The sequence below is a fragment of the Nanorana parkeri genome, unplaced genomic scaffold, assembly GCF_000935625.1.
Source record: "Nanorana parkeri isolate BGI_ZX_2015 unplaced genomic scaffold, ASM93562v1 scaffold829, whole genome shotgun sequence".
Lineage (NCBI taxonomy): Eukaryota > Metazoa > Chordata > Amphibia > Anura > Dicroglossidae > Nanorana > Nanorana parkeri.
The window spans coordinates 724,382-739,310 of record NW_017307097.1 but is presented as its reverse complement, the minus strand read 5'-3'; the positions used below and the strand labels follow the sequence as shown (position 1 = coordinate 739,310).

The window sequence follows — 14,929 nt, the reverse complement described above, 5'->3', positions numbered from 1 at the left end:
CCCCACCTCAGGTGACTTTTATGCTAGTGACACACCTGGTAACCCCCTACAATACCCTACAACATTTTTCAGCAGAATTGGCTTAATAGATGAAAAATTGTATGTCTCTGAACTTCAAAATTAGTAACAAAGGTGTCAGGGTGTATTGGGAGATATTCTTTTTTTCATTTTTTTCTTTTTTGCTACAGGAAAATTTGAATCTAGCGCTCAATTCAGCCTCTGCTATTGGGTGTCATGTAGTAAACATTGGGGCTGAAGATTTGAAGGAAGGGAAACCATACTTGGTGTTGGGACTTCTGTGGCAGGTTATCAAGATTGGGTTGTTTGCGGACATTGAGCTCAGCAGGAATGAAGGTAAAGGATATATTCTCAGTTCTTTCTATTGTTCTAGTCATTGTAAGGCTTTCTGCATTGAGTGCTATTATTGATGATTGTTTGTTGGAAGATAGATAGCTAGTCCTGACTGAACGTATGCAGATATATTCTGTAAAATATTTAGAACCCATTAGGTTTATTTACTTTGCCTGTGCCTGACCCTCTGAGCTAAAGGGTCAGACGTAAGTGATCACCCAAAACCATGCAGTTGTCAACTACCTGATCTCCTGCTGATAACACACATCCTCCCCATATGTGAGCATAACTGCTTCTAATGAAAGAGTCACATTCTTCCTATATGACCACTATCACCAGAAGTATTGTACTCCTATAACTGTATGTGGTTTATACATGTTATAATAGCAATCAGTTGCAGCAACTGTTCTAGGAAGATGTAAACCATGAGAATAAGTCATCTATTGTACAATGCCTGTGCCATTTTTTTCCCATATCCTGCCACCATTATCTTAACTGAACAGATTATTCTGCATGTAAAGGTGGAGAAAAATATATATTAAGGTATGTTAAATTAAAACGTGATTTATTGTGCTGAATACTATAATAATATGTATTACTTATATTACTAAAATGAGGCATTTTGTTGTGCTTTAAATACAAGGGACTCTCTTTTGAATCCCCTATCCTTTTGAGTGAGGACACCGCAAGAGTTTAAGAAGTAGATAGAGCAGTAGCATTCAGACCTTGGTGAACATTTGTCTCTTAGCATGTAAAAAGCACGTAAAGCTAAATAAGGAGGAAAATATACAGTACATCATTCACAGGTATATGCAATTATAATTAAAAACAAAATATTTAGATTTTTTTTTTTCTAAAGCCCAATCGTGACTGTTTTAAAAAAAAATGATAGCAGTACACAGTGCTGATGTGTATTATGTAATACAATACTAAAGTCTCCTTGGGTGTTTGGAAGGATGAAAATTATGACTTTACTGAACCGTCAGAGCAGAGGAAGACCGCAAGTACATCCCACAATACAGTGTATAGTCTCAACAACCTATTGAAAGATGTCTCGCATTTCACCATGGGCTCCTTAGTGCCAAAAATAAAGAAATCCGTAAACTAAAGTGTGCCTGGGTTTGGAGGGCTTCTTGTTGAGCCCTGCAGCAAATATATTAACAAGAAAATAAGGCAGACTGGCAATCTGAAGCCTAGTTTTTGCTTAGAACATTTTTTTTTTTACTGTCACCCCAAAAAACATTTCTGAATAATGCATGTCTTGATCTGTATTATTAAAATGTTTGATAATGTGTAAATATTCTTATAGAGTGCATCTGCTCTTATGTAATGAGTTTTCAATCCAATTTCCTGTATAGCTTTAATTGCTCTGTTACGAGAAGGAGAAACCCTGGAGGATCTCATGAAGCTTTCTCCAGAAGAACTACTCCTGAGATGGGCTAACTACCATCTGGAAAATGCTGGATGCAACAAAATTAATAACTTCAGCTCAGACATCAAGGTTTGTAGCACTCCGCCCATCAGGCCATACAGCACCTAGATCAGGGAGGAGTTTCAGAGTGATTACAAGCATTTAGCCATGACAAACATTTAATTTTCACATGAAACACTGAATAGAATGAATGTGGATAGATAATGGTTTGTTGTATGACCAGTTGGTTTCTTACATCTCTTAGAAAGTCTAGTAGGGATGTTCTCTGGTTGCTCTCACTTGAGTCTCCACCTTTCTGCCAGTTTTCTTTTAGTTTATGGCACAAGAGAAGTGAAACTTCATGGTAGGGTAAGACAGTGCTGTGAATTCCGGTAGGTAAATATTGCTATTGGAGCCCCTAACCGACTTATTAATTTAGAGTGTGAACAATTCCACTGTGGTACAGTATTTCAAAAAATGAAATATCAGTTTTTACTTGACTTATCCCTTTAAATGACTACACCGAATACTACATTTGTTTTGTATGAAGGATGATTTGGGCAGGATGCTTGTGACGTCATAGTAACTTTAACAATTTCTTTATTCTGCTGTCCAGATGCTGGTGGTGCTGAATTAATAACAGACTATAGGATGCTAAAGACTGCTATACGTGGGTAGATTCTAGCATTGTTTTAAGCCTTATCTGATACTAAAGCAAGCAAACAGCTCCCATGGCAATTCAGTCTGATACCATGGAGAAGGAAATGTTGACTGGCACTTTCTGATTTCGTAATACGAAATTTCAGCCAAATCATTATATGCCATCCCCTAACATCATAAAATTACTACATCTATTATTTTAGATATCAAATGAATAATAGGTCTTAAAGAGGACTTGAAATGTGTAAGCTGTGCCCAAGAAAATAGAAAGTAGAGAGCAAAACTTTAATCACCAGTATTACCCGTGTTCTCCCTGCTGCTGATCTTTTCCCCATTACTAACTTACCATGCTTTGTTCTGCACTCTCTGTGTGGAGGTGGCCATCTTTTTAGAGGCAGGACTGTGCTTCCTCATGCCAGATCTGCCCCTCTGACGACTGGTGATCTGATAACTGGTGTAGTAATAGTCAAAAAAGCAGCAGGACAGGTACAGGAAGAACAGATCCAAAGAATGGATGAAGCAGAATCAGGGAGCTCCTTGTACTTCAGGTACTGCTTCATCTCCAGTGAGGAGAACAGTTGACAGCACAGTAGTAACTAGAAATGTGCACAGCATAAAAATTTGTTTCAGACTAAACGAATGAAAGGGAAAAAGCTTTTCATTCGTTTCGTTTGATGAAACAAATAATTGTGCTGTTTTCGCATTCGGAGGCAGCGAACCGCCAAATCCAAAAGCTCACATTTGAAAAAAATAAAAGAGCCGCGGCCATATTGGTCATAGGCACGTTCTGTGCATGCAGACCGCCATCTTGGAGGTTGAGCACATGACGTCATCCGATTCTGGCGTCTGGTGATGTTATACACATGTATGGGTGCCGCCAAATTGGACGCAGCTAGATGGCGGTGCCCATACGAAAAATATTATATGCCCGAATATAGTTTTTCGTATACTAGGGGATATAATCATTCGCATTCAGACGACTCACCGAATCAACGGAATTTCATGGCTCAGCAAATTCCTCAGAATCCAAATGCACATGTCTAGTAGTAACATCAAAAATCTCATTCTAAATCTTGTAATACCAGCAGTTACTTGTAGCAGTGTCTTATGTGAACTGCAGGTATGCAGCTATGAGGAAGCACACTGCTATTTTTAAGGAAACATTCAAGATTAAAGGTAGATCTTTCAGGGTAGAACTTAGAGACAATTAACATTTTTAGATGTTCCCTAAAGGATAACAAACCTTCACTTGTTGAGTTCAGGACCACTTTAGGTCTAAAGCTTTTTATAGATTGACACGTAAGTACATAATTTATTACCAACATGCAGGGAATGGAATTATGCAATAATATGTGCCATATTTTCATTACTATTCATCTACAAACTGTTTGCAACTTACAAGTAGAAAGTTCCTAGTCCCTGAAAAATAATATTTGAGGTTATTAAGAATAATAAGGACAGGAGATATATGAAGATTGGGGAATTTTACACCTGATTGTAGTATTGATGTTTGTGCAAAGAAAATATTTAATTGTCTGCAATGATATATACAACATTTATTTTTGAACAATGTGACATGACGTCTCCCTAGGTTTTTCCCGCAAGCCATGGTGCCATGATTCATTAGTTTATTTGAACTGAAACACGTTAATATAAAGTGGATGTGGATGAAGTCACAGTGAAAAAAAAATACAAATGAAATAATGTCACATGACTCCTATTCAATATTCCCCTGAGATTAACTCTATTGTACATGCCTCTTCACCTTATAAAAAAATTAAGATTATTTTTTGGTCTCCACTCACCACTTCGGAACACTGTATAGTACAAGTGCTAATTTAGGATCCATGTCCACTGATGCATTACTTTTCACTTTTAACAGCCACTGTTTGAGAATGTTTTGTATACATGTGTTGGTAGCCTGGCTAGCCAAGGCCCCACTGTGACAGGCCTTGGCTAACATGCAGTCAGGGAGCTCTGCAAGGTCAGGGTAGGTGGAGTTCAAGTGAGGTTAGTACAAGCAATGGCAGCAACAAAGTTCTATCTGAAGAAAGTACTAGTATCCAAACTCCATGATGGGCAGCTTTAAAGTTGAACAAGTTTCTTTAGTTAGACCAAACAGGTTTAATCACCATTATCGTTTTATGATATGTGAATAATAATTTCAGATAATTAGAAAGATCAGGTTGGCCTAATTAATATGATCAAGCACCTGCTGCAATGCTATTGAATGCAACAACTACAGTGCATTTGGCTTCTAAGCCACCGGTTGGGGATCACTGCTGATGTTTTACTGTTTATTTTATTTCACATTGTATTGGTAAGTAATGTTTTTACTCTGTCTGTTTCCACCATAGGACTCCAAAGCTTATTACAGCCTGCTTAATCAGATTGCTCCAAAAGGAAATGAGGAGGGCATTTCTGCAATTGACATTGATATGACCGGACTCAGGGTAAAAATGTTTATCGCTAATAACTAAGTACTTAAAGTTCTGATGTCAGTTTAAAGAGTTAGGATTAGTGGTTGCTACAGCCGTATGGTATCTCACTTCGATTTTTTTTAGCATTTACTTTTTCTGACTAGCAAAAGTTATTTTGGCATAATGCTAAGTGGGAGGAACATGTAACTCCAATATCCAGGCAAATTTAGAAAAATATACTAGTACTTATTACATCGCTATCATTTTTAACAGGAAAAAGAAGACCTGAAGAGAGCAGAGTGCATGCTGGTACAGGCAGACCAGCTGGGCTGTCGCCAGTTCGTCACAGCGACAGATGTTGTACGTGGAAACCCAAAGCTTAACTTAGCTTTTATTGCCAACTTGTTTAACAAATACCCAGCTTTACAAAAGCCAGAAAACCAAGATATTGACTGGAGCTCCATTGAAGGTACCCCTAGCAATTACTTTTTAATTTCTAGAATACTTCATTTAAACACTTTTTTGTGTTTTGATGTTCAAAGCTATAATTGCAAATATGCTTGACTTTTATAGTCAGTGTTAACAAAACCCCTGTTTTGTGATCCTGAAGCTGAACTCCAGACAATCCAGTAATTACATAATTAAAATATATAGGAGCTATTTTCCCTGTCAAAAATCTGTTATTCTGTGCAGTCAGTTTTCTGATCCAAACACTCTCACCAGACCTCAACCTCCACTTTAGGAGTAACACATCTTGATTGACTACTGATGCAATGTCTGATTTCGCACCAATAAGCTCCCGTCATCTAGCTAAGATCATATATAATAATTTTATAATTAAAAAATCAGAATTCATATCCATTTTTAAAGTTGTGCTCAACTTCTTTTGATTTTATTGTAAAGGTGAGACAAGAGAAGAAAGGACATTCAGGAACTGGATGAATTCACTTGGTGTTAACCCCCGTGTAAACCATCTGTACAGGTAAGAAGCAATGGAGGTAATTTACTAAAGGCAAATAGGCTGTTCGCTTTTCAAAGGAATTTTCACGTAGCTTAGTGAATGAGATGAAGCTCTATTTACTTCCATCAGCTAATCATGTACAAGCAAAAATCCTGTTGTTTTATTTTCCTCAAACATGATTGGGTATTCTTTGCAAAGTGAATTTTCACAACATTCACTAAGCTATGGGACAATTCACTTGTAAAGTGAACAGCCTATTTGCCTTTAGTAAATGTATACTAAGGTCATTGGAATGCATTTTACCTTTTTATACAAAAAGAGATTTCATAGGTTTTTCAGTTTTATGACTAAAGATATGGATATATTTGTAAAACATCAGCTTATTATAATTAATTGTATAAGTTAATTAAAGTAAACTTGTGCCAAGGAAAGATATTGACTCCTTCTGAAAATGATTGTTACCTGGCTGGCATGTTCCAGTGGCTTCAGTGTTTTCATAGGAGTCTGAGATGGAAAACGAATACAGATCAAGAGCTCTAATTTCACACACTGTTTAATTGTTGTGGTACTGAACCCAGAAACAGCCTGGCAAGTAGCAATTTAAAAAAGTTCAGCAATGACATACTCCAATATTTTCTCAGTGCAGGTTTCATATAACCTTAATTCACATCTGTGCGCTGCTGTAAGACACAGTAAAACACAGTCTACCATAACAAACAGTTGACAGTGTATTGCAGTGCCATTTATGTAGATTGGTAACCCATTGTACCTTGCAAATGCACCCCTACACATGGTGTTACTGCACACCACAATGTAGAGATGGTACGCACCTGTGTTTTGTAGTGCTGGTGCATTTAAAAAAATGTGTGTGTGATGTGGCTTGTTGACTACCTATTGAGAATTAGTGGGTTACCTTAATGTATTTAAAAACATGGATACTGGAGAAAGAGCTATGTGTGGGGGAAGAACTGTGTATGCTAGGGTGGAGGATTTCATAGATGTTCCCCCCCTGTACTTCACTTCCAGGGTTTGCAGGAAATCAATGACTTCCTTTACAATAATTTATTGAGAACATTTTACAGTACAAAAAAGGAATAGTGGTGGGACATGTTGTTCCATGGATGCACAAAACATGGCAAGAATAAAAAGAAGATTAACAGAAAATATCCATAAAAGTTCCATAATGAGGGGTATATTAGCTGGATGCCCCAAGAAGTTTGATTACCAGAAATATTGTGGTACACAAGGGGTGTAACACAGGAGGATCTGTTGGCAAAGGGGAAAGCATGCCTACTATCAGGCAAGTCCACCAGATGTCGGCGGTGATGTCGGGGGGCGTGTTAATGGCACTGCCAGCGCGATCGGCGGTGGTGTGCAATCTGTGACCGCCCGGTCATCGTGCACAAAACCGAGCAGATGGCTGGGCGGTCATGGAATCGCACACCACCGCCTATTGCGCTGGCAGTGCCATTATTTTCTAATTCGTGCAAGGCAGATTGCGCGGTTTCCCGCCGAAATACCGCCTGGGCGGTCCCACACGATCGCAGTTGAAAACATGAATAGGTTAAATGTTTTATTGTTCTAAAACAGTCTTAAATTAAAGTTCTTCATAATCATAAACAAATTGGCCTAAAATCATTAGTCTATTTGTTTCTTTTTAAATTTCACCTGTCCCTTTAAGAAAAAGTATCGTTAATTGGTATCGGCAAGTACATGAGGGGAAGTACTTGTACTTGGTCTTAAAAAAAGGGGTATCGGGACATCCCAAGTACAGACATTAGGTAAGACCAAATTAATACGTTGAAAGGCTTTGGAGATGTCTAAGGATAGTAATAACCATTCTTGCGAGTGAGCGCAGGCTAAGACCCCATTCACACTGAGCGACATGGAAATCGCGCGACTTTGAGCGACACTGAGCGACGAGCGACATTGAGCGACGTGTCGCGCGACTTCTTCCTATTGGGCTGTATGCAATCAGGAGCAATATCGCTCAAAATCGCTCTAAAAAAGGGTCATGTAGGAGCGACAAGCTACCAGCGACGAGCTACAAGCGATATTGAGCAACGAGATGTGAACAGCTACATTGAAATGTATTGGTGAAGCTACATAGTGCGATATAGCGCGGAAATATGAGTGATATCGCTGCAAAAATCGCGCAATAAATCGCTCAATGTGAACGGGGCCTTAGTCGTTGAGATGAAGTATTCTTTAAACGCTATCTCCCACTAGGAATTGTGACTTCCTTTCATTTTCTGTGTTAGCTGTGTTTTGCAATGTGAAAGAATAATCTAATAATGTTGTTTTCTCTGCAGTGATCTTGATGATGGTTTGATCATATTCCAGCTGTATGAGAAAATCAAAGTTCCTGTGGACTGGACCAGGGTAAACAAGCCCCCATACCCTAAACTCGGAGAAAAAATGAAGAAGGTATTTGTCATACTATAGGCACTTTTATTATATAAGTTACAATTGTGCTGTATCACTGGCAGGCTTTTGTGGTTAATGAATAGTGGTTACAGCAGATTCAAAAAGCCCCCTTTCAGTAGGAAAGGAGCCGGTCATGCTAGATTTAAGCTGCCCACACAACTTACAATTATCTGCAGATTTTCTGTGGTCAGATGGAAAAGGTGCAACAGATTCCTCCATCTACACTTAACTGTGTGGATGGAGTAATCTCCACCTGGGCCAATCTGTTGCACTTTTTCCATCTGCCCACAGAAAATCTGCAGATAATTGTAAGGTGTATGGCCAGCTTTAGTCAGTATTTAGAACAGAACAAGGAAATAATGTCACCAGCACACCATTGTTGTAAATCAATGATCCATTTTAATGGCACATTGCCATCCAATACAAGCGCTTTCGGGGCCACAGAGGGTCCCCTTCATCAGGCTCAGAATGGTCACTACAAGCACCCACCCAGTCTTTGTTTTTTTGCGGTAAGGAGTGCAGCAAGATATTCTTTTTATTGAAGTATTTAGAACAGGACACAAACTAGCAGAGAGGCAGCAAGAACTCATTAGGCAGCATAGCAGCTAATAGGTTAGCCACGTAGTAAGGGAAAATGTTCTGATACATTGGGGTCTATTCACGAAGCAGCCAAAGGATCTATCCGTAGCTTCGGCCGATCCTTCGGCTAGCTTCAGCCCCAGGACCCCTTCGGTTCAGCATAACCGAAGGGCTGCTGTACGGGCAGCTCCCGAACTTGGGCGAGCGGCTCAGTCGAGCCGAACGCATATGCCTCGGCTGAGCCGCGCTGAAAGCCGAAGCTGGCCACGCGGCCGGCCGACAGCCTGCTTCTGACAGCCGTGATCTTATGGCTGGCTCCGGCCACTTGCATAGACATCAGCGTCCCTGGTTACCAGCTAACCAGGGACACTGATCTCCAGACAGCCTAACTCTCCCTGTCGCATCCGGGAGTCTCCCGCTCCCGGCCGCCAAGCAGAGAAACACTGCTTTTCCTTTTTTTTTTTATTCTGACACGGAGCCGTGTCAAAAAAAATTTGGCCATAGGAATGCATTGCTAGATTCCTAGTGGCTATTTAAATTTGCAAAAGCCAATAGCAAACTAGCATTGCAACTGCCCTCTGCTGCAGTTCTCCATCAGGTCCACCAGTACTGATTGACAGCAGCAGAGGGCGGGTACAATGCTAGTTTGCTATTGCAAATTGAATTAGCCAATAAGAATCTAGCAATGCATTCCTATGGCCAAAAATGTATTTATTTATTTTTTCTATTCTGACACGGCTCCGTGTCAGAATAAGAAAAAAAAGAAAAAACAGTGTTTCTCTCCTTGGCGACCGGGAGCGGGAGACTCCCGGAGCACCCGGGAGAGTTAGGCTTTTTTTTCTATTTTTTGACGGCAGCAGAACCGCTGGCCAATAGAAAACTGTTGGGCGGGGCTAGCTGTCACTGCTAGCTCTGCACAATCGCTTTCTATTTTTATTATTCTACTTTTTTAACTGTTTTTCTGTTCTGCTCGGTCCCACAGAGAGACCGAGCAGAACAGCCGAGCCGAATGCCGCTCATTCGGCTATTCACTCACTGCTGTTCGGCATCTATGAGAATAGACCGAACAGCAGCGCATAGCCTGCCGGAGGTTCGGCTCAGCCGATCCAGATGTTGGTTCGGCTGAGTCAAACAGTCGAACTCCTTCTGCACTTCGGGTCGGCCGAACATGCTCCCGATGTACGGCTGATTTCAGCCGATATACGGGTGAAATCAGCCGTACCAGCCTGAAGTGCATAGCCGAACAGCGTTCAGCTCACTTTGCTTTAGGTCGGTCATTCACTCGGCTGCCTACGGCAGCTTAGTGAATAGACCCCATTGTTATTGTTACTCTAAAGCAGACTTTCTGAACTGTGGTGCCATCTGATATCCTTATTAATAACTTGAAATTTCTCACAGCGTTAGGGCAGGCTGCCAGCACCATGGAAATACATTACGCTAATCCAGGTTTGGCAGGATCCATTTACAAGAGGATGGAAATCTGCTTCCATCCAGGCCTGCTCTGTCTGCCTCCTGCCCTCTGACATGCTGCCGCAACTGCGCTCTGATGTCTCTCAATGTAAAGGGGGCTCTGATGTGAAGAGGGCTTCTGATCTGTAAGAGGGGGAAATTTATGTAAAGGGGGATTCTGATGTGAAGTGGGGGTTCTGATGTAAAAGAGAGGGGCTCTGATGTAAAGTGAGGGCTCTGACGTTAGGGGGTTCTCTCATATGAACATGGATTTCTGATGTGAAGGGGGGACTCTGATGTGAAGGAGACTACTGATGTGAAGGGGGGAACCCACATTTTTTTACACAGGGTCCTCTCTAGAATAACAGTTTGGTATAGATTTTGGGGGGGACCACACATCATTTAAAAAATATTTTTACAATTACCTTTTTTACATTTTAAAGGTTGCTGTGACTGGAAAAAGGTGGAGAAATGCTGCTGTAAAGCATTGCACTTTAATATATTTTAATGTTTGTATTCTACTAATGTTTTCCACTATTTACAATGTTTTTAGCTTGAAAATTGTAACTATGCTGTGGAACTGGGAAAGAGCAAGGCAAAGTTTTCTTTGGTCGGTATTGCTGGTCAGGACCTGCATGAAGGCAACAGGAAACTCACACTTGCATTGATGTGGCAGTTGATGAGAAGGTATAACTGTTGATTTTGTGATCTTAAGGGCAGGGTTAAAATGAAAGGGCAGGGTAACAAATAAAGAAACACTCAAGCAGAGAAGCAGGATGGTTAAAGTGACACTAACTTTGCTCTTATTATGGACTGAAATAGTTTACTAATTTATATTGAAATGATAGTCTATCTCAAGAGTGAGCGTGGAGTGGTGGCTTCTTTACAACCCACATAGGGACCATGGGGAACAAAAGTAGCCACTCTCCAGAAGAAAGGACAGTGTCAGCACCAATTCAGAGATAATTTGATGATCTACAGCTGAGTGATACACAAATAAGTTAGATTTTTGTTAATAGTTAAGGTACTTGAATGGATTTTTAAGATTTAACTCCTGAGTTTAGTGTCACTGTAAGGCGAAGAAGAAGACATAGGACATCGGCACTGCAAAATCACTGAAGAATACGTCCTTTATTGACGCGTTTGCATATTATCACATACTGTAGTTGCAACGTTTCAGGGTAACACAGGATCCCCCTTCATCAGGCAATAGCTCCTAGCCTATGGTTAGTTTATTATAAACAAAGAGAAGATTAAGCTGGCAACACAGGGGATCATTGTTGATACCTGTTATGTTTGCAGCATTTGGGCTCTTGAAATATTTTACCTCAACAGTATTGGGCGGTCAAGGGGCTTTTACTTTACAGGCACTGACAACTGTGTACTTATATATTCTTTCATTCTGGCTTTATGTCATAATCTCCACTGGGATAAGGATCAAATGAAAATACAAATAATTACCCGTAGAAGCATAATATAATAAACATGAGCATGTAATATTACTGGCTACCTTTTTGTATTATCATTCTGCTTGAAGGGACAAAGCGATTGAGAGTGAGTTTTAATTAATCCTGCCAAAATAATACTGCAAATACCCTTAATGCCAGTTTTTTGTTCCAGGTATACACTGAATATCCTAGAAGGCATAGGAGGTGGACAGAAGGTTAATGATGACACAATTATCAGCTGGGTAAATGAAACTCTCAGAGAAGCTGGAAAGTCATCATCCATCTCTGGCTTCAAGGTAAATCTTGACAAACTGTTTACACGTGCCTTGTCATGTGTGTGTGTGTAAGTGGTAAATGTCAAATTTATCTTCCTGGGTCAGACCTTGGAGCAACAGAAATGTTTCATGAGAGTGGAGTATGGAATCAAGATATAGCAGCTTGTATCTCCCTCAGTAGTTTTAGACATTTATGTTGATACACTTTCACATCTTTTATCCTCTAATTGAAAGTGTACAAAACACTGGTACTCTTGGATTACCTGAATGTGGTCTTGCACCACAACCAGGTAACTATTTACATACCAACAGCAAAATACTAAAAATAAAAAAATTGCGAGTTCATTATGGTTGCATGATGCTCAAGCACAGCCTTTTTATGTTTATGAGCAGACAGACTGGTGTGCATCTTAAACACATAGTTTAAAATTCTCACAAATTGACGAAAGGACAGACCAGGAGGAAAAAAATTAACAGATGGGCTACATGACTACAGTTCCAGGAAAGACTTGTGTGTGAGGACAGTGTAGGTGCAAGAGATATTACCTGATTGAAGGTAGATGGTCAAGTGGTTAGGAGAAGCTGAAGGGGTAGGAGCTGTGGTGAGAGCTGAGGGATCATTTAATAAGCGTGATTGAGAAAATAAAGTTTTCCCACCTGCCCTTCCTCATTTATTTTACATCAGCTGGGTGAGATTATAGGAAGATTTATCACAGAAGCTTGACTGGTAGGGGGTCTTTGGGGGTCTGTGGAATAGTGGGATGGTTACAAAATGTGGGGCCCAACTGGTGGTATGGTGCTTCCCGTCTTGTTGTCGGTTGTCTTTATCAAGGTTCAGTCAATTGGGAAGGCGGAAAATGGTCAATTTAGAGCTGTTCTCGAGTTGGTGGGGTGAAGCTGGAGAGAGAGTTGGATCATAGTCAATCCACGTTATTTATTGGATATGGTTTAATTGGTTTTGGGTATTTATTATTGTTTCATTGGTTAAATAAAGAGCTAATGTAGCCAGTTCAAATCCATGTTGCACAATCTGTGTATTTATTAGAGTTCAGTGGGGGGATCAAATGAATGAATCCAGCAGTATGCTGTGTGTCTAAAATATGTAAGCCAAGAACTTAGAAACTGCCTACCTAAAGGCTGCAAAGAATACAAATTGTTCTGGCAGTCTAAGGACCCCATGAACTAATCACAGCTATCAGGTCTATTAGACATGAAGGTGCCAAAAGACATACCACAGCTGGAGCAGAGGGAAAGAGAGGTGAGTGATCATGAATTGGATGAGTATATCTTTTCTATTCTTGCTCCCAAGACCAAAACAAGCACTTAAGCCTTGCAGTGCAGGGGTAGCTCCACTGCAAGGATTAGCTTTTGCAAATCTTGGATATCTTCTGTAAGGTAAAACAGTAAATAATATGATTTTATAATTGGAAAATGTCTTACCACCTGGAAATCTCCTCTTGATTTGTATCACTTTGCTGTACTTATTTTCATGCTGCTATTGCAAACCTTTGGAAATTTGCTGGACTTGTTATCATTCATTTGTTAAACGATGCATTGTTATCAGGTAGTGTGTTCTGTACTCCTGGATATATTCAAAGCAGCCAAACTGTGGATATTTTGTGGACTCAGCCAGCTTAATAAAGCTGCTCCTTTTTATTCTCCATTTTTTTTAACTGCTGTTACCCTTAAATGTTTTTAAAATAAAAAAATGTTTTAATACCATAAGGATTTTTTAAAAAGGCAGTGCAAAGCACAGTAACTCATAGCAAGTCACGATGTTTTCTACAGTGTTATTTAACAAAATAGTACAATATGTATTTTCACTGATAATTATTTTTCTTTATATAAGGACCCTAAGATCAGCACAAGCATACCTGTACTGGACTTAATTGATGCAATTCAACCTGGCTCAATTAACTATGACATTCTGAAGACAGAAGACCTAAATGATGATGAGAAACTGAATAATGCCAAGTACGTGTGCTATTAAAGTATATTTTGATAAATACAATATGTTTTTGTCAAAAGAAAACATTTTGCTTTATGGTAGGGTATAAAGAAATTCTATTTAATTGACAAATGTTTGGCCGATCATGTATAGTATTAAAGCCCCCCAAAATACCTGATACTCACCGTGCCCAAGCACTCCTGCACTGATCTTGCCTCTCTTGCTGGCCCTCAAGTAAATTCCTAGTGTGAGCTGGTGTTAGATGCTAAGAGGAGCGGTGGTTTCACTGGATCACATGACAGTGCTCAGAGCTAGCAATTGACCCAAGCACTGTCACATGGGAGAAGCCCATGCCCCATGCCCAGAAGCATGAAAACAGAAACAATGAGGGAATTCTGGCTTCATGGGTTGAGGGGAAGAGGCCTTTGGAAAAACACTGACACTTTCCCTAAACGGGAAGGGTGAGAGTGTCACTTTAATGTTAGTTTAAGCTAAAGATAACAGTGTGGAATGCATTAAAGATCATATATATATATTGAGCACAAATTATCTTTCAGCATTGGAAGATTGGTAATAATAGTTTTTTTTTTGCGCAGCCCTCTCCTATGACCCCTCACACTAACCCCCATTTGTAATCATAACCCTTACAGTAATCCTCCCTGCAACTGTAGACCTAAACATCCCTGTAAACACAACCTTAACACTAACCCTACCTGTAAACATAACCCTAACACTAACCCTCCCCTAGCAATAATCCTCCCTAATAACATAGTTTAACACTAACCCTCTATGTGACCCTAGCACTAATCCTCTTCACCAAAAGACCAATCTTTCCTGAACTGAAGTCCCTGCAGTAGAATCTACTTCTACAAATAATTATAGATATTTTTATGACTGAAGCAATTACTGCATAATTGACACAGGATGGGTATCGGAGGTTTAACTTAGATAAGAGAAGTTTACAGTTATAAAAATTTTCTGGAGACCATATGCTACAGGA

General features: G+C 39.9%; 1 protein-coding gene across 2 annotated transcripts in view; it reads left to right on the top strand.

Moving 5' to 3' along the window:
• LCP1 (lymphocyte cytosolic protein 1) overlaps positions 1-14,929 on the top strand; it is a 21,183-nt gene that overhangs the window by 5,494 nt on the left and 760 nt on the right. For both annotated transcript variants that reach the window (XM_018565301.1, XM_018565300.1), the window contains exons 6-14: positions 189-354; positions 1,710-1,852; positions 4,780-4,875; positions 5,116-5,311; positions 5,746-5,824; positions 8,116-8,230; positions 10,812-10,945; positions 11,879-12,002; positions 13,831-13,955. In XM_018565301.1, the coding sequence (XP_018420803.1) occupies positions 189-354; positions 1,710-1,852; positions 4,780-4,875; positions 5,116-5,311; positions 5,746-5,824; positions 8,116-8,230; positions 10,812-10,945; positions 11,879-12,002; positions 13,831-13,955 (1,178 nt within the window). The remainder of the gene's footprint in view (positions 1-188; positions 355-1,709; positions 1,853-4,779; positions 4,876-5,115; positions 5,312-5,745; positions 5,825-8,115; positions 8,231-10,811; positions 10,946-11,878; positions 12,003-13,830; positions 13,956-14,929) is intronic.